Here is a 17,509-nt window from a genome sequence, read left to right as displayed (position 1 = left end):
AGCGTATAGATACACACAATTGATTTTTGTGTATTGATCTTGTTCCCTGCACCCTGACAAAGGTTTTTTCAAATGAGTTGGACCTTCGCACAAAAGCGAGGTTGCCTCTGGTGGCCCAGAATGCTGCGGTCCTTGTGCTGCCCCAGGAACAGACCTGACATGTTGGAATCACAGGGCTTATTATGCTGATCCTTCCTGTCAAGGCAGATTAGACAGTCCCCACTCCCCACCCCTTATGAGATAGACCAAGTCACCAGCACACACAGATGAAGGGATTTGTGTGGACCAGTGGCCCAGCAAAAAGCAGGTTTTGACCCATCACCCTGCTTCCTTCCCCTTCCTTGTCCTGGGCCTTCCAGTGCTCTCGGGAAGGAATGAAGTGAATCTCTCCAGGCACATCTGGAAAGAGAGCAAGCCTGCTGCTGTCTGCCACCTTTGATCTTTCACCACAGAAAACGTGTCTCATTTCCCAGACATCTGCTTGTAGTACAGAGAGGCTTCTCCTAACTACAGATACATCCTCTGACAAGTCCTCTAAGAAAGGGAGACGGGTCCTGGGGACCTTTATTAGGTGGCTCCCTGACATTCTGCAGGGCCTTTGAGGCCGTCACAGCTCTTGGCAAGTTACTGGGTGAGGTAGCCCAGGGATGGACCAGCTTTATACTCACTGTCACTTTTGTCTCACACCTTCGACACCACCTGGTCTTTAATTGTCAGCACCTGGCCTGAAGCCAGCACTTCCCACAACCCCCTGCTTCTTCCTCGTCCAAGCTGCCTTATGACCTTGGTGGTTGAACCAGGCTTCTGCATTTGTGTTTTAACTTGGAAACATGTCCCTGGTTCTCCAGGCTTGTGGCCACTGAGGTCCAGACCACAGTCTTCCCCGTCCCTTGACCCTCTCAGCTTTGCTGTTGGCCCCATCTCTACACCCCCTAGGCAGGCCTGCTTTTTATCTTTTGTCTTCTGCTTGTAGAGGAAAAGAGCAGTGGATTCCGGTTGAAGCCACCAACATTGATCCACGGCCAGGCACCTAGTGCAGGTAGGTGCCCACCTATAAGAAGGAAAGTGGAAGGGCTTTCTCACACCCTTCCTCTCTGTGTAGCATCTGTTTGCACAGCTGCCTAAGGCAACCCAGCCTGCATGCTCCAGGCTCAGCCTGCTGTCTAGGTCATTGCAGTTACCTGGCATATGAGCACTAAAAAGTCACTTTAAGGAGCCCATCAGACCAAGAAGATTGTCCTACCTGTAAGCCCTCCACCACCCTGAGGGGGGTGGGGATGGTGAGGGAGCAGACTCGGCTCAGTGTGGGGCTCTATGCCCAGCACAGGCTCAGTTGATCCAGGCTGTGTCTCCAGAGTATCCCAGCCCCAGGAAGCCACAGAGTAAGCCTGATTAGCAGAGTGGCCACGATCCAGTGGCATGCCGCTGGGGAGCAGAGCCTGGCAGTGGTGCAGAGTTGGAAGCATTCTCTCATGCTTCTTGCCCAATATGTGTTTGGCAGACAGATTTTCTCAGCATGGCACTTTGAAAAGCAGGTGCAAAGGGTATTTTTATTTGAGCCCGAGCAGAGTCTTAAACTCTGGGGGGCTGCCTATGGCTCTCCCTTCACCATCTGTGCTTGATCCTTGAGCCCAGCACTTGAGGATAGCTGTCCCTTGGTTCCCCGCCTCCCCCCATGGCATTACTGTACTCACTCAATTTCTGTAAAGCCCCTGAGAGCCAGTACAGGGCTGTGTGTTTCTACCCATGAAGTCTGAAGGCCCAGGCAAGCAGATCTCTCTTCTCAGGTCTGCCAAGCCAGAAGCCCAAGGAACAACAGCGGAGTGTGCTTCGCCCGGCAGTGTTACAAGCCCCACAGCCAAAGGCACTCTCACAGACCGGTAAGAATCTGCCCTGGCATCCAGGCTCACTCAGCAGGGTGTAGAGTGATCCTGAAGTTGGCCTGGGACGGCTGTTTCTCGACACAGGTGACTTTGGCCCTATCTGCTGAATGCACTCAGAAATAGCTGTGGGAACAATCCTGTAAATTCGTGGTGAGGGACGCCTGGGTGGCTCAGCGGTTAATCGTCTGCCTTTGGCTCAGAGCGTGATCCTGGTCCTGGGATCGAGTCCCACCCACATCAGGCTCCCTGCGAGGAGCCTGCTCTTCCTCTACCTATGTCTCTGCCCCTCTCTCTGTATCTCTCTATGAATAAATAAATAAAATCTTTTTTTAAAAAAAAGGTAAAATAAATAAATAAATCTCTGGTGAGCCCAGAGAAGACGGTCCCACCGTCTCCCTGTGGCACCAGGCCAAGGTGACCACTAGGTAAGACCTGCTTTCTGTGCACACTGGCTTCACAAAAGCTGGCTCCTCTCGAGTGTCTCTGGTTCAGCCCAGCATATTTGCAGGCAAAACTTGGCACTGTGTGTCTGAGAGATTTGAAGGGTCATTTTGGTTATGTGCACAAATTCATCTGATTTTCCACCATAAGACCTAAATCTTTTTTTTTTTTTTTTTTTTTTTAATTTTTATTTATCCATGGTAGTCACACAGAGAGCGAGAGAGAGGCAGAGACACAGGCAGAGGGAGAAGCAGGCTCCATGCACCGGGAGCCTGATGCGGGATTCGATCCTGGGTCTCCAGGATCGCGCCCTGGGCCAAAGGCAGGCGCCAAACCGCTGCGCCACCCAGGGATCCCCATAAGACCTAAATCTTAAGCCATATTTCCATGATCTCCACACAGGTCATGGTGTTCAGTTGACCTTTTAGTTTCTTTTTTTTTTTTTTTTTTTTTTTTTTTTTTTTTTTTTGACCTTTTAGTTTCTTAATGAGCTTTTCTTGTCTTTCTCTTGGCCTCTCCCTGTAATTCAAAAATTCATCAGAAGCAATCCAACATCCCACATGGGGGAAATAGTTAATATTTCTGAAGAGTTTCAACAGGAAAGCTTTTTATAAGCGAGGCTAACCAATCAGCCAAATTTAAAGCTGCGCACATCATGTGATCTCAGCTATTTATAGGGAAAAGTGCATAGAATAAAGATGTTATGAGTAAAACGTTTTATAAAACTCATAATCGTTCCTTCAATATATATTACTTTTCTCTTTTATCTTCACAGTATCATTTCTGAGTACACTAAAATTCATACGGTTCTTTGTGGAGTAAGCAATAAGATATTCTCACCTCTGTGAGGTTTTAGTTCTGAGGTTGGGTTTTTCAATGTAAGAATGTGATTTTCAGTAGGGACACTAGATCCTTTTCTTTAAAGAGGAGAAATTACACTGTTGGTCTAAATGGTGGAAGGGAGCGCTCGAGGTTTCACACACACACCCCATCTTCTTGTCCCTGCAGTCCCAAGCAGCGGCACCAACGGAGTCAGTATCCCAGCAGACTGCACGGGGGCCGTGACAGCAACATCACCTGACAACCCTGCACGGAGAAGTCCCTCTGACGAGGTGCGAGCACTTGAGGTATGTCTGTGCTGGGCAGGGAGCACCTGAAACTTCTCGGAGCTTTACTGAGTGTGTAGACAAGTTACCTGCTCAGAGCAGTGCCTGGGTGGGCCCGTGTTAAGGCTTTCTGTATTTGCTCAGTGGTGTGCGTGTGCAACTGCAGCTGATGTCCATAATTGCTAGAATGCCAAGGATGGTCTGTCTGCGGTTCCAGAGTTCTGTCTGGGTTCCAGAGGCCAGACCCAGCACCTCCCCGTACAAGTGGCCATCTGGCCTCTGGGGGGGCGGGGGTCCCTGGAGCCACAGGAATGGCTTTCATTGATGAGATAGTGTGCCCTTTTACATGGAAAGCTGTCTCCCCTCCCTGTTTCCACACCTGAACAACACGGGGGTTCGCATAGGTAGGCCCATTCTAGCTGAAGAAATCAGCTCAGACATTGATTGATTGATTGATTGATTGATTGATTGATTGATAGGCAGACACAGCAAAGTCTGGGGTTCTGGGTTTCTATAGGCCAAGAGCATGTGTTTTCTAGTGGTATTGCCCGGCAACTGAAAAATGAGGAGCATGTACCAAAGAGCCTGCATTTGCGGGTGGCAGAGGTGAATCTGAAATGCAAGTTGCAGCACCGCACCAAGGCTTCCATTCACAAAGCCAGATTGCATGTGTGTGTTTCTTTCAACTGGGCTGTTTTGGCAGCTGAGCTGCTGCCTGAGTTCTGGCCCCTCCACCTCCCCCACACCCCCCATAGTTGCTGGAGCGCAAATGGTGAAAGCGATCATCTACAATTCATTTTTAAAACATCCCTGAGCAACCCCCGCTCCTTCAGACCACAATTAGCAGAATTAAAATTAGGAGCCATCTTTGCAACCTGCTGCTGCTTGGAGACTTGGATAGCTAGGGCGGCTAGTGCAGCAGGGCTGTGAGCTGGAGGGAGTCTGGGAAGCTGCCTGGCCCGCCCGCCTCCGGCGACCCCGGGGAGTCAAGGACAGGCCACACCCGGGCGGCAGCAGCCCCCCGGGGACCTGAGCCAGAGGAGACCCCTTGAGCAGACGGAACTGCGAGAGATGGCCCGCCTTGCTTCTTGGGGCTAACCTGTCACTTCTTTTCAGTTGTTGTCTTGTTTTTGTTTCAAACTAGGAGAAAGAGCCCCAGAAAAATGAGTCTAGCGATACTTGTGAGGAGGAGAACTGTGAGAAAAGAGAGCAAGTTGCACAGCAGGCGTTTGTGTTCGGGCAGAACCTGAGGGACCGAGTCAAGGTGTGTGGATCAGAGGCCTGAATGGGTGCTCGCACTCTGGGGTCGGTCTATTCTGCCTCCTCCAGTTCAACCATAGGACCTCCGCTTCTCCCTTCAGGGGGCGGGAGGTGGAGGTGGCGCAGCCGCGGGCTCGTCCCTGACTGCTGACATGGCCTCCCTGCTGCACTGCTCAGCTCCCGGCATGCTCCCTGGCGGCCTCCATTGTTCTCCCAGTCGCCGGGGACGGGATGAAACCGAGCGTGCCTCTCCTTGGAAACCAACATTTTCATAGCAAAGGGGACAGCACCATCCGATGCTTTCGACATCACTGGAGAGCTTGTCATTGCCTAACTTGGGAGCTGCTCTGTCTTGGCACAAAGCAACGTTTAGACAGGTTCATTGTCAGTTGTTGGAGGGCTGGGTGTCCTAGGGTACCAGGTGGCATCCCTCGCCCTCCCCCTCTGGGTGCCAGGAGTATGCCCCCACCCCCTGATGTGGCAACCCAAAGTGTCCCCTCATGAGGCTGAGCATTCCCTTTGGGACCAAGTCACCCCTAATTGAGAATCATTACTTTATTTTTTTAAGGTAGGGCAGATAGAAAAATAACTATTCTGTCCCATACTAGGCAATAGCATCTGTCCCCTCCTGGCTGACCCCAAGGCCTATTGGTCTAGTCTGGGGACTTTGAGTCAGGGGTAGAGAGCATCTGGCAGGGGCTCTGGGCTCGGGACCCTGTGTGCTTTCGCTCTGAGAGGCCAGAATTAAGCAACAGTACCTTTCCAGCCACCAGGATAGAGTGTCCCTCTGTGCCGTTTCCAGCAGCTCATCTGGCAGGAGTTCCTTTAGAAGCCTGAGACACAACATAAGTGGCTGTGTCTGGGGACATTTGTGGTTGTCACGGCTAGGATGTAGGTACCACTGCCATCCAGTGGGTGGGAGCAGGGGATGCTGCCCAATACCCCACAGTGTCCAGGGCGGCTTCCCCACAGAGAAAGATCCAGCCCCAATATCAGTGATGCTGAGAAGGAGAAATCCTGAAATAAAGGAATAAAAATCTCTCCAGCACGTAGAAAACATCAGGTTGTGCCATCTGCCTTCTCCTTTGGTGTTCGCTGTCCAACAGAAACACAAATCCCTAGGGATGAAAAGTAGGCATTGCTGTTGCATGACTTTAGCCAAAGTAATGAGTCCCTTGGAGGCTGCTTGCTCCAGGGAGGAGGAAGCCGGAGAAGGAAGGGCCTTGAGATCCACCTGTGCTGGGGGGCAGGGGCCTGGCCTAAACCGCCAGGTCAAGTCTGTTCCTAGAGTCCAGGGGAATGGCTGCCTTGAAATTGGGGCCGAGGCCCTGTCTTACGGAGGCCCAGGGCTCACGTGATCTGTAGTATCACAGTTACATGCCAGCTTCTCAATGGGGGTGATTTCTTGGCACCCTGATCCCCTGCTTTCTCACTCAGTAGGTCGAGGTTGATAATACCTCTCAGGGTTCCTGGGAGTATCACATTCCATGATAGATTCAACAGAGCTGGCACAGCAGTTAGCAAGCATAAAAAAATAAAAGCCCTCAAAAAATGATGTTTTTATTATATTTATAATAAACCCCTTAAAATGCCAGATTTAGAAGCTGTGACCTCTCATTACAAGCATTGGTGAAAAGGGGAACAAGATGTCAATTGAAGGATTTCTTTTTTTAAACAAAGTAGAAAAAGTTCCCTGATGCCTTACAAACTCTTTTTCTATCTTAACCATTAAAAGCAGAAATGGCGAAGTTGATTACAGTGCATGCCGCCCCCCCCCCCCGCCGTGTACGCGCGTGCACATACACACACACACACACACACACACACACACACACACACACACGAGCTGTGCCATACGCCCTGGGGTATGCAGACAGGCTGAGCTGTAGAGGTCCCGAACAGGCGTTGTCTGGGCAGTAAGTGTCGCCTCTCTGTTTCCCAGTTAACAAATGAGAACACCGAAGTAGCTGACATGGAGAATGCCGGACACCCCAGTTCAGAAACGCCAACTGCGACCAACTATTTCCTTCAGTATATCAGCTCCAGGTGTGTGTCTTGGGCCGGGTGGCCAGCCTCAGAGTGGCCCAGGTCATCCCCTAGCCTGGGGCCCAGGGTGAGGAGGCAGCACCTGGACCAGGAACCTGGTCCTTCTGGAGGGCAGGATGGAGGTGGGGGTGGGGGAAGCAGATTTCACCAGAATCCTGGATCTCCTCCCCCACCCAATCCCCTGGCTCCCTCCCTTATTCCCATTCTGGGCACATCTGTGAAGGGGCCAGGATGGTGTGTTTCAACAGACAAGGCAGGACCCAAGTTCTCCTTGGCCCTTGGAGTGACCTCTGTCACCTGGATTTCATGCTCAGAGCAGAACCCAGTGGACCAGTGGCTGCTTGGCTGCCTCCTGTTACATGCCAGGTTCCGGCCTATGGGGACCCCTTACCCTGGATTGGGTTCGCTGGTGGTTAACACTGCTGGTGGTGGTGCTCACTAGTGGCCTGGGTGCCCCATGGATATTTCAGATAAAAAGGAGACAAGCCAGCAGAGTAGATAGAGAACATGGGCGTGGACTTCAGAGAGACCTGGCATGAATGGTGGTGACCTCACACTTGGCTTCCTAGACCCTGATTAGCAAAGTGCATTGGATATTGTTTTAAAGACATTTTTTGTACTGCAGCATTTCCCAGATTGGGATGTGCTTACACCCGTGACATCTTAAACTAGATGAAATTTGATGGTGACAGCAGCTCCGAGGTCATCCAGTGTCCTCTGCCAGCAGCCCAGGGGCAGGAGGTGTCCTTTCCTTTGTGCAGCCCAGGGGGACTAGTGGGTTCCTTCAGGGAAGTAGGTGGTGCCTGGTCTGACCTCTGCGATCAGCCTCTCTGAAGTGGTATCTTCATGCACCCCGAAGGGGACACCCGCCTCAAGGAGGTTGGGGATAATGAGGTGACTGTCAGGTGTGTCCACATGCAGTGGACCCTTGGAAGTGGGAGCTGAGGGTCTGTGTTCCCTGGTCAGCACAGCCTGACTCAGAGGCTTGTGAGCACCTAACCCCAGTGTGCTGGCCCATCCCCTGGAGGGGAGGCTGAGGGGCGCCAACACTGTGCTTTCTGCACCAAGGGTTTGGCCCTTAACCCACTCTGGCCTTGCACATGCATGTGCAACACATGCAAGTGTGTACACCTGTCTGCCCCCCTCCATTGGGTGCCCACACCCACAGCATGCCTTCTCTTCAGTTTAGACAACTCGACCAATAGTGCCGACACTGCCAGCAACAAATTCGTGTTTGGCCAGAACATGAGCGAGCGCGTGCTGGTGAGTGGCCCCTGTGGGGACTGTTTGTCCTGGGGCCCCAGGGCGAGGGACATGTGAATATGGCTGCCACCTTGTCTCCTATAAAGTGAAGATGCTTCTAGTTACAAGAGAAAGAAGACCCAACTCAGACTTGGGGGCGGGGTCGTTGCATCAGGAAGCTCTCCAGGAGCTGGTGTTCGGGCTTCCTGCCTTTCTTCTCTGCCAGCTAGCTTAGCTTCATCCTGGGATAGGCTTCCCCTTAAGTCTGGGGCCATGCTCCCTCCTGGCTGAGGCCAGCTGCAATGACAGTCATCAGACCAGAGTCCTTAGCCATGTGCTTCTGAGCCACCTCTGAGCCGAGGGAGTTCAGCTTCACACCCCCCACCCCACCCCTATCCCTGACTGTGAGGCTGTAGCATGGAGGGGGCTTTGGGGAAGGGGCCTTGGAGGGGCCCCTGCAGTGTCCCAGGTGTCTGCTGGACACACCATGGCCAGGGCACTTGGGTACCCTTATGCTGTCTCCCCATCCAAGAAAGCCTGGCCAGCCTGGGATGGGGTTCTAAAATTATTTACCTGCTTCCTTATTTTTGTTCCTTTTCTTTCCTTATCCAATGCATGTGAGGCCACTGTGTCCATTGTGAGTGTGGCTAAGGAGCTGTTTTCTCCCACTTAACATTTCCATCTTTGTGTTACACTAAGGAGCCTCCTGCTGCTTTCCTTAAGCATCAATACTATTATTTTCCTTTTACAACAAAATGGTCCAAGAGCTGCCTCACACAGAGATAAACAGCTGGTGGCATACACCTCCCTGAGATGTCAGGGGAGTCCCTACTTAGGGACTTGGAGGGCAGTTCACCTAGAGGGTAGAAGGGTGGATCTGGGAGGGCCGAGCTGCCTGTATCAGAAGGGTACTTTTCTGGTTTTACCACCAAATGATGCTCAGGAACGTTGTGTGGAAACAAGGCTGCAGGCTAGAACCCACCCCCTGGGGAGGGGTTGTCTAGGCTCCTCTGCCCAGTCTGGGTGGGTCCCCAAAGCTGTGAAGAAAAAGCCCTCTGGGAGTCCTTGCTGAGAGCTGCCATCCCAGCAGAGGGGCTTCCTATTCCACAGCGGCTGGCCCACGAGCACCCAAGCATGCTCTCCTCCCCATGTGCTTCCATCTCCCTGCAGAGCCCGCCCAAATTAAATGAAGTCAGTTCAGATGCCACCAGGGAAAATGCAGCTGCTGAGTCCGGGTCTGAGTCCTCGTCCCAGGAGGCCACCCCTGAGAAAGGTATGCTGCAGTCCCACTGACTTGTGGGAAGGGTACCAAGCGACAGGGTCATTATCCATCCACACCCCTGCCCAGGAGGGCCCCAGCTCTCTGCAGCATTAGTAGCCACGCATGAACCAGACACTGGGGCATTGTTGAAAAGCCATGGGTGCTGGTTTTCAGCAAGCAGAGAGGGGACGTGTTCATCCTAAAGGAGCAAGGCCTTGGTGTTTCAGGATGACTCTGGGGATAGGATTATTGAGGAGTGTGTCCCCCTCTTGCCCTGAGGTTGGGAAGGGGAGTTTCTCTTCAGTGTTCTGTGTGAAGAATCTCACTGTTCCCCTGTCCTCTACTAAATGAATGGCAGTGGGAAATCTGGAGCCATGCTGGCATCTAGCTCCCAGATGGTCTCCCCACAGATCCAGGGCCAGATTGCTGTATTTCTGGGGTCCGCTCCAGGTCCCAGGAGCCGGCATCCTTGAGGCAGAGCCAGCCCTTTTCTGTCTCCCGTGAGGTACACACACACGCACACCCCAACAAATAAATAGTCAATGTCGTTTAGCTAATAACATTTCAGAGTCCCTGGCCGAGTCGGCAGCTGCCTACACCAAGGCAACAGCACGGAAGTGTTTGTTGGAAAAAGTGGAAGTCATCACCGGGGAGGAGGCAGAGAGCAACGTGTTACAGGTGAGACAGGCCTGGAGGGAGGGCATCTGGCCCTTAGGTGGTGGTATGAGAGGCCATCCTCCATAGCCCCCAGCTTCTCCATGCATCTGAGGGGTTGGACCCCCCTGTCGGCCCCACACAGTGGACCTCCCTGGGCAGTGCCCCACTCCCTGGGACCTCATTGGCAGAGCTTCTGAGAGCTTAGTGTGAGCGCTAAGGAACTTCTGGTCCTGCTTTGTTTTTGAGCAGAGGGATCTGTTTTGAGGCATTCTCGATAGTTCGGGGCATTACAGAGACTGTCGTAACAAAGACCCAGGATGAATGGCTGTGATTGTTTTGGCACACTCTCACCCCGAGTTGTTTTATTAGGGAACCAGGATCACAGATGCAGCTCAAACTTGTCCCGCCTTTCCTCTGCATCCCAGGGCAACATGAACACTTTCAGGGCACTGAAATGAAAAGCTAAGATGTTCATTGTTGCTGCTTTTCATTGTTGTGCGCATGCGCCTTTAAAGTGTACAAGTCAGTGGTTTTTAGCGTATTCACGGATTTATGCAACTGCCACCACTGTCAAAATAGAACAGTTTTGTCCACAAAACAGAAACTTTGCCCGTCAGCAGTCACCCCTCATGCCCTCCCCAGCGGCCCCCACGAGCCCCCTTCCCGTCCATGGATGAGCCTGTCCTGGACGTGTCACACACGTGGACTCACACACCGTGTGGCCCTCTGTGTCTGGTTCCCTCCCTGAGTGTCGTGGGCTCAGGGTCCGTCCCCGGGGCAGTGCCAAGTGACGTGTGTAGAGAGACTTTTAGGTTTCCACCTGTTAGCTATTATGAATCTTGGTACGGTGAACATGTGCGAGCTCTGGTATGCAGATACCTGTCATTTCTCTTGAGTAGATCTCTAGGAGCAGAGTGTCTGGCCCATTGGTAACTCCACGTGTAATGTGGGGAGCACATTTCTGTAGCAGCTGTGCAGTGTTTCATTCCTGCCAGCCATGTGTGAGCTTCTGATTGCTCTACCACCTACCCGGTGACTGCTATTACCTGGCTTTTGATGCCTTCTAGCAAGTGCAGCGTGGTATCTCCTTATGGCTTTTATCTTCATTTCCTTGCTGATTCTTTCTGCCCCTCTGACAGTGTAAAATTCATCTTAGCCGGAGAGCAGGACACAAAACTGGCCAAGGGCCAAATGTACCCCCCAGGCCATAGTTGGCTACCCCCTACCTTGTAGTTCACTCAGGGTAGAGGGGGGAGGGTCCCAGGAGTTTGTCCACACCAGCATCCACCCAGCCAGGGCCCCAGCTCACCCAGAGGGATGCCTTGTGTTCCAGATCCAGTGTAAGCTGTTTGTCTTTGACAAGGCCTCGCAGTCATGGGTGGAGAGAGGCCGGGGGCTGCTCAGGCTCAACGACATGGCATCGACTGATGATGGGACGCTCCAGTCCCGACTAGGTGAGCTGCAGTGTGGTCTCTGTGGAGGGTTCCAGGATGGCACAGAGCTCCCAAGGCCCAGGAGGGCAGGATCCCCACACAGGTCCCCACTTGGAGAGTCCCGGCACCCACAGTTTGCAGGGCCAGGCCCCATCCCAAGGCTTTTGCTGCCAGCTTGTCCGTGACTCTCCTCTTTGTGAGTGTGATGAAAGTAGATGAAACTACTTAGCAACTCCTGAACTTGTTTTCTAATAATGAAAGTGCTGGTGGTTTTATGATGGCAAGGGAAAATAAGAATTCAAACAGTCCCATCCAGCCTGTGATCCCTGTCAAAGACCTTCCTCCAGCCCATCCCAACTGCTCCACGTGCCTCGGAGGTGGGCCCATCAGGCACAGAGGGCTTAGGGAGTGGACACAGGGAGATCTGGTCGGTTGGAGCCCAGGACCCTACCCCATAGCCTCCCAGAGCTGGCCTGAGCTGCTCTGTCTGAGGCCATATGGGGCACCGGGTTGGGGTGGGGAGAAGTGGGCTGGTGGGTAGACAAGGTGTCCCCATGTCCCAGGGTCAGGGCACATCCAAGGAGGATGGGTTCTGATAAAACAGGAAGGCTGATGGTGGCCTCAGGCCTGCTACGGGTAGATGTGATGTTCACTTCCAGAAAAGGAAGAAAGGTCTGTACCCTCTTTGTCTCCACTGTATGTTGCTCTCGATCTGTCTTTGTCTCCTTCCTGGTGGAAGCTCTAAGTAGCCATTGGCCTCAACCTTTATCCTAAGAAAACTGCAGAATAGGGCTGGGGCTTGGCCTGTGAGTGGGGCCCGTCATGGGGCATCAGCTTCTTTGCAGTTTGTCACATAAAGAATATGCATGTGTGCAGCTCCCAAATGTCCCTCTCTGGCCCTGCCTCCCACCTAATCATCCCCCAAGGGAGCTGCCCTCATTGCACTGCTGGGTGGACCAGCAGAACCCTCCCTGTGATGGGTGTGGTGGGGTGGGGGCAGGGCAGGGGGAGCTGGCTGTTACAGTGCTGGCCTCCAGTGTGTGGGGGGCCGTGCTCAGCAGACTGGTGGGCAGCTTCTACAGACCTTGAGAGAATTGTGGGATTTTACCCTGGGGTGTTTTCATTCTGGAATGTGTCTGTTCTCATAGCTGGCTGTTGGGTGGGTGTCACGGGCCAGGGCTGAGTGGCCTTATTGGTTGCAGTGATGCGGACCCAGGGCAGCTTGCGACTGATCCTCAACACCAAGCTCTGGGCACAGATGCAGATCGACAAGGCCAGTGAGAAGAGCATACGCATCACAGCCATGGACACTGAGGACCAGGGCGTGAAGGTTTTCTTGATCTCAGTGAGTAGCCCTGGGGATGGGACAGGCTACTACCAAGGAGATGCCCAAACAGACCCCTGGACAAGGGCGGTGCCCTCCTGAGCTCCCACAGAAGGCAGGTTCCTGAGTATACCAATTGGGCCACATGGAGCTACACGAACTACTGGCCCCCTAAGAGGGTGCTCTGTGGTACAGCAGTCAGCGCTCTACACTGGGGGTATGGGCCGGGGAGCGAACAGGGAGGCCTCTAAGCTAGCCAGTTTCCAAAAGAAGCAAGTCAGAACGGATCGGTGGAAGGGAGACAGGAGTGGCCCTGCATCACTGCTGTCATCCCAGCTGAGCCCCGGGAAGGACGGGCCCTGGGGCATCAGAAGCTTCGGTCTGCTGTCCCTGAGTTTTCTGAGAGGGATAGGCTCCTCCCCAGACACAGCCTAGGGATTGTGGCATGCCATCACAGGGGGGCAGCACACACCCCAACAAGAGATCTTATAACCCACTGCTTCCCTCTGCCTCTCCCAGGCAAGTTCCAAGGACACGGGCCAGCTGTATGCAGCTCTGCACCATCGCATCCTGGCCCTGCGCAGCCGCGTGGAGCAGGAGCAGGAAGCCAAGATGCCTGCCCCTGAACCTGGGGCAGCCCCGTCCAATGAGGACGACAGTGACGAGGATGTCCTGGCTCCGTCGGGGGCCACCGGAGGTGGTGAGCCAGTGGTCCCAGCCCTGGAGGGTACGGGGAGCCTGACCCAGGGGGATGGGGCTCCATCCAGGGTGGAGACCTGACGGTGAGGCCACTGCTTCCCAACAGGTGCCAGCGAGGAAGGGGATGGGCAGACGGCCGGAAGCACATAGCGCCGGGAGCCGGCTGCCCGCGAGCCTGCTGCTTTGTCCGTCTGTCTGCCCGCCCGCCCGCCCCGCCCCACCGGCAGTGTGGAGGCGCAGGGCTCGGGAACCACACTCCCCGCTGGGTTGGCCACAGTTCGGATCCGCATGTCCCGTTCAGAAGCAGACTCGGGAACTGCCTGAATGTGGTTTGGGACACGAGACCTCATCATATTGATGAGCAAAACGAAAAAGAACATTTCTTCCCTCCCCTCCTTTGAATTGAAATGGCACATTAAGACTTGTCACGGCTTCTCACTGGGACTGGGACACCTTGTTTCTTCACCCCTCCCTCCTCATGTCTCTGGCCTCTCTGCCGCCGCCCAGGCCACCGGCTCTGTCCACACAAGTATAAACACTGGGCCTGCTGGACGCTCTCTTAACTACTCCAGGTTCCCACACTCTGATTTGGGGCTTATATTTTTAGATCTTTTTTCCCCCAAGGCTTTGTGTTTGGGTTCTTAGGTTAAGACTCTCCTGTGCATTGAGCCACATCCCCCTTCCTCCTTGGGCTCCTGGGCTCTGTGTGGAGGAGAGTGTCAGGCCTGTACTTGTTCCCCCCACCCAAGGTTGCTCCAGGCCCAGTCATGGGGTATTGAAGAGAGGTTATCTAAAAAAGGGTCACCGGGCCTGGGAGGGTCCCCAGCCACCCTCCTGCCTTTCCCCGTCACGTCGGTCACCCGTCATCTGGTACCCAAGTGTACACCTTCCTGCTGCTGGCCATTCCTTGCCCAGCCCTGGACGTCACTGCCTCCCAGACCATCCAGGATCAGGGGCCTCTGTGGTAGGCAGAGGGGGACCTTACCAGGGCCTTCTGAGGAGGGGGCAGGGCGACTGGTTCCAGGCAACCAACCGTCTCCCACACTCGCAGCACACACAGGAGCGGGTGCCATGCCCACCCCTACCTTGGAACATGGTCTAGAGCCACCTGGGACGGCCTTCGAAGAAGGGCCCTGTGCACAGGGCTCTGAGGGATTTCCAAGGAAAGTGCCCAGCGCCGCCCTCAGGGGGTGAGGGGAAGGCTTCGACTCCACAGCTGTGTCGCCCACACCTTGGGTCGGTTGTGTGCACCCCGAGCCTGAGCCATGGGAAGACACCAAAGGCCCTCCCAGCAGATCCGGTCACACTTCTCTGCTTTAAGCCTTAGCCACCTAGTGACAAGTAAAACCAGATAATGCCCATGTGTTTTGGAACATTTATGTAAGATTGTCATATGAAATGTATTTGGGAACTACATTAAAACTTTTAACTAAAACCCTGGCCTCCTGCATGCCCCAGGGGCCTCAGGAAGCTGGACAGCCTGGCCAGGAACAGCCTCCACCTCCCAGAGCAGCCTGGCCTGTCTGCGGGCCCCTGGCCCCTGCCCCACACTCCACGTCCACCAGGCAGGTGACCGAGCTTGGCTGCCTTCCAAGACTAGCCGCCTCCATGCTGAGCTTTGCTTCACAGAAGAGCTGTTTGCTTCCCGGCCCCTGGCTTTAGGGTGGGGGTGCAATCTCAAGTGGTGGGAGGGGTAGGTGGGGGTGCTAGCAGGGCCAAGGATTCACTGAGCAGAACCAAGAGGAAGCCTAGTGAGGAGGGGCAACTGCAGAGCTTTGTGAGGCCTGAGGTCTGCACAGCATGGACTGGGAGGGCCTTGCTCCCTGGGGTCCTGAGCCAGTGACCCATTCTCGGAACCTTTGTCCTACTTGCATCTAGTGGCCAAGCCAGGTCCTCTGAGACCTGGCCTAGCTGGTTCTGTGGCCTCCGCCTTGGGGGCTGCCTAGGTGAGAGAGGGCCAGGGTGGGGGTCCTACGCTACAGTGGGGCTGGCTGACCAAACGTGCATGATGGCTCACAGCTGCCAGGCGCTGGTCATCATGGCCACAAACTCCTCATCTGTGTCCATGGAGGCGCTCACACCGCTGTAGTAGTCCTGGAATTCAGCCAGTGTGACCTGCGGGGCAGACAGGCTCTAAGTAGGGGCCAGAGACCTGGGCGGAGTGGGTAGGGGTGTCTGTGGGCACCCACCTGCCCGTCCTTCTCGGAGGAGTCGAAGTTGTCCAGGAAGCGGCGGAGCACCTCCTCCTCGGTCCACTCCCCACTTTGTACCTTGGGGTGGGCGCGGCCACTGTACACCCCCCGGAGGTCATCCACGGTCACCACACCATCCCCGCTGCGGTCCAGCTTGGCAAATGCAGCTGCTATGACCGCCTCCCGGGCCTGGGACATAGGGGGCTGGAAAGGAAGCAGGTAGTGACTTAGTGACTTGGCGGGGGGGGGTGGGGGGTCTAGTCCAGAGCACTAGGGCTCCCAGGCATCAAGCGTCAGCACCAACACAGACAAGGCCACCGAGAGCTCGGCACACCAGACAGCAGGGCGAAGGGTCTCACCCGCAGTGCCCTCAGGAACTCCTCCAGGTCCAGCGTCCCGCTGCCATCACGGTCCCAGCGCCTGCACACGCCCTCCGCTTCGGCCGTGTCCAGCACCAGTCCCAGCTCAGCCAGGCCCCGCTGGAGTTCCCTGGAGTCCAGGGATCGGCTCCTGTCCCGGTCCAGGCGGCGGAAAAACCTTGAGAGGCGTGGGGTACAGTGAGAAGGTGGTCCCTGGGGCTGGGGATCGGGAATGTTCAAGGGGATGGCTCACCTGGCCAGGCCCTGGATGCCCAAGGCCCCTCGGGACAGGCACTGTGCCCGGAGCTTCTCCACAGTGGCGTCCGCGGCATCCATGCTGGGTCAGGCTGGCAGGGGGAGAGTTTGAGGAAGGATTCCCACTCGACTGACCAGGCTGTGGTCCGGTGCCACAAGCCTGCCCTGGCCAACTACCTGTTCACCTGGCTTTCGACTACCCTGGAGTCCAGGCAGCCACTCCTCTGGCTCCCGCCCGCTTTGCCCAGTGTTGGCAGCGCGGCAGGCTCGGTTGCTAAGGGACAGTAGCTCAGGAGACTGGGAGGGGCCCCGGCTGTAACCCTCACCGTGCCAGTGCCTCCTAGCCCTTGGGGGGTGGGGCAGGGCCGAGAGGGACAAGGTGGTCTTGCTGGCACCACTGCCCACCCTCTGTCCTGCTCACTCCCAGCCTTGCAGTAACCAGGTCTGGGATAGAGCCAGACCTAGATGGGGGGAGCAGGGGGGGTCCCCCTGCCTGGCCACAAGCAGGAGAGGTGGGCCGTGGCTGAGAAGGTTCCAGACCCAATTCCTGTGTGACCTGGAGCAGGTCCCCTGCCCCTTTTCACAGGGCAACAGCCAGAGCTGCTTAGGGATCCAAGTTCACAAGGGCCTGGGTCCTGGATTGCAGACCAGTGTGGCTGAGCCAGGACACAGCAGTCTTACGGATTGTTTCAACATGAAGTCAGACAAAGCAGTCCTTGGAAGTTATTCAGGGACCGATGTGGGGCTTTCAGTGGTTGGTTTTTTCAGTTTTCAAACATCACTTGGTCTTGCTCATAACAAGCTGAGAGAGCCAGGGGACTGTAATTCTAAACAAAGAATTGGCCCTGACCCCCCAATGTAAACCAAGAACCGAGGCCACCATCACAGAAGGCCTCCCTCCCATCTACGCTTTGGACACCTCTGCCACCTGAGAGCGTTACACTGACAGGACTGAAAATGATGTTGGTTTTCCCAGGACATAAAATGTGGCCCCCATTGGGGGACCCATCCGCTGCGGGGACCCAGAGGTCATCAGAGGCTTTTCAAAGCCTGGACTTAGACACAGCACAATGGTGGTGTTGGAAGTGCTGTTGCTGTCAGAAACCAACCCGCGGATTGCACGCAGGCCCAGGTTCAGGCCACAGCTGATGCAACACTGTCGGCTTTATGAGAAACTGCGGTGACATTCTGGTGGCTCGCCGCAGTCCATAACTTCTTCAAGTGGGCAGAGAAAACACCCCATTGTGTTTTTCACGAGGGTTACAAAAATCACATTTTTTTCCCCCATAGAAAAATGTAAAATATAACCACAGTTATTGTAACTCTTGTTTTGGCATCTCCTCATCTTGCA

At 54.7% G+C, this 17,509-nt stretch overlaps 2 protein-coding genes across 10 annotated transcripts in view; one reads left to right on the top strand and one right to left on the bottom strand.

Annotated features, from left to right (window-relative positions):
• The window catches only part of RANBP3 (RAN binding protein 3), a 52,404-nt gene extending 38,614 nt beyond the window's left edge, over positions 1-13,790 (top strand). For 4 of the 9 annotated variants that reach the window (XM_041761202.1, XM_041761206.1, XM_041761199.1 and 1 more), the window contains 12 exons: positions 974-1,039; positions 1,788-1,880; positions 3,333-3,451; positions 4,575-4,694; positions 6,633-6,736; positions 7,921-7,999; positions 9,149-9,251; positions 9,793-9,917; positions 11,230-11,350; positions 12,532-12,674; positions 13,173-13,353; positions 13,459-13,790. In XM_041761202.1, coding sequence (XP_041617136.1) covers positions 974-1,039; positions 1,788-1,880; positions 3,333-3,451; positions 4,575-4,694; positions 6,633-6,736; positions 7,921-7,999; positions 9,149-9,251; positions 9,793-9,917; positions 11,230-11,350; positions 12,532-12,674; positions 13,173-13,353; positions 13,459-13,502 — 1,298 coding nt within the window. In that variant the 3' untranslated portion in view covers positions 13,503-13,790. The remainder of the gene's footprint in view (positions 1-973; positions 1,040-1,787; positions 1,881-3,332; positions 3,452-4,574; positions 4,695-6,632; positions 6,737-7,920; positions 8,000-9,148; positions 9,252-9,792; positions 9,918-11,229; positions 11,351-12,531; positions 12,675-13,172; positions 13,354-13,458) is intronic. The other 5 variants (XM_041761203.1, XM_041761207.1, XM_041761201.1 and 2 more) reach the window with 3 other exon arrangements.
• Positions 13,791-14,713: 923 nt separating this feature from the next.
• On the bottom strand, positions 14,714-16,408 carry CAPS (calcyphosine). Its single transcript, XM_041761208.1, has 4 exons — positions 16,157-16,408; positions 15,904-16,081; positions 15,542-15,748; positions 14,714-15,467 (listed from the first exon to the last, which is right to left on the bottom strand). The coding sequence occupies exons 1-4, from the start codon at positions 16,237-16,239 to the stop codon at positions 15,366-15,368; spliced, it is 570 nt and encodes a 189-aa protein (XP_041617142.1). The 5' UTR covers positions 16,240-16,408; the 3' UTR covers positions 14,714-15,365.
• Between the last annotated feature and the right edge of the window lie 1,101 nt (positions 16,409-17,509).

This window comes from Vulpes lagopus, chromosome 7 (genome assembly GCF_018345385.1).
Source record: "Vulpes lagopus strain Blue_001 chromosome 7, ASM1834538v1, whole genome shotgun sequence".
NCBI classification, from domain to species: domain Eukaryota; kingdom Metazoa; phylum Chordata; class Mammalia; order Carnivora; family Canidae; genus Vulpes; species Vulpes lagopus.
The sequence above is the reverse complement of the archived record's forward strand: the minus strand, read 5'-3'. Positions and strand labels throughout refer to the sequence as shown.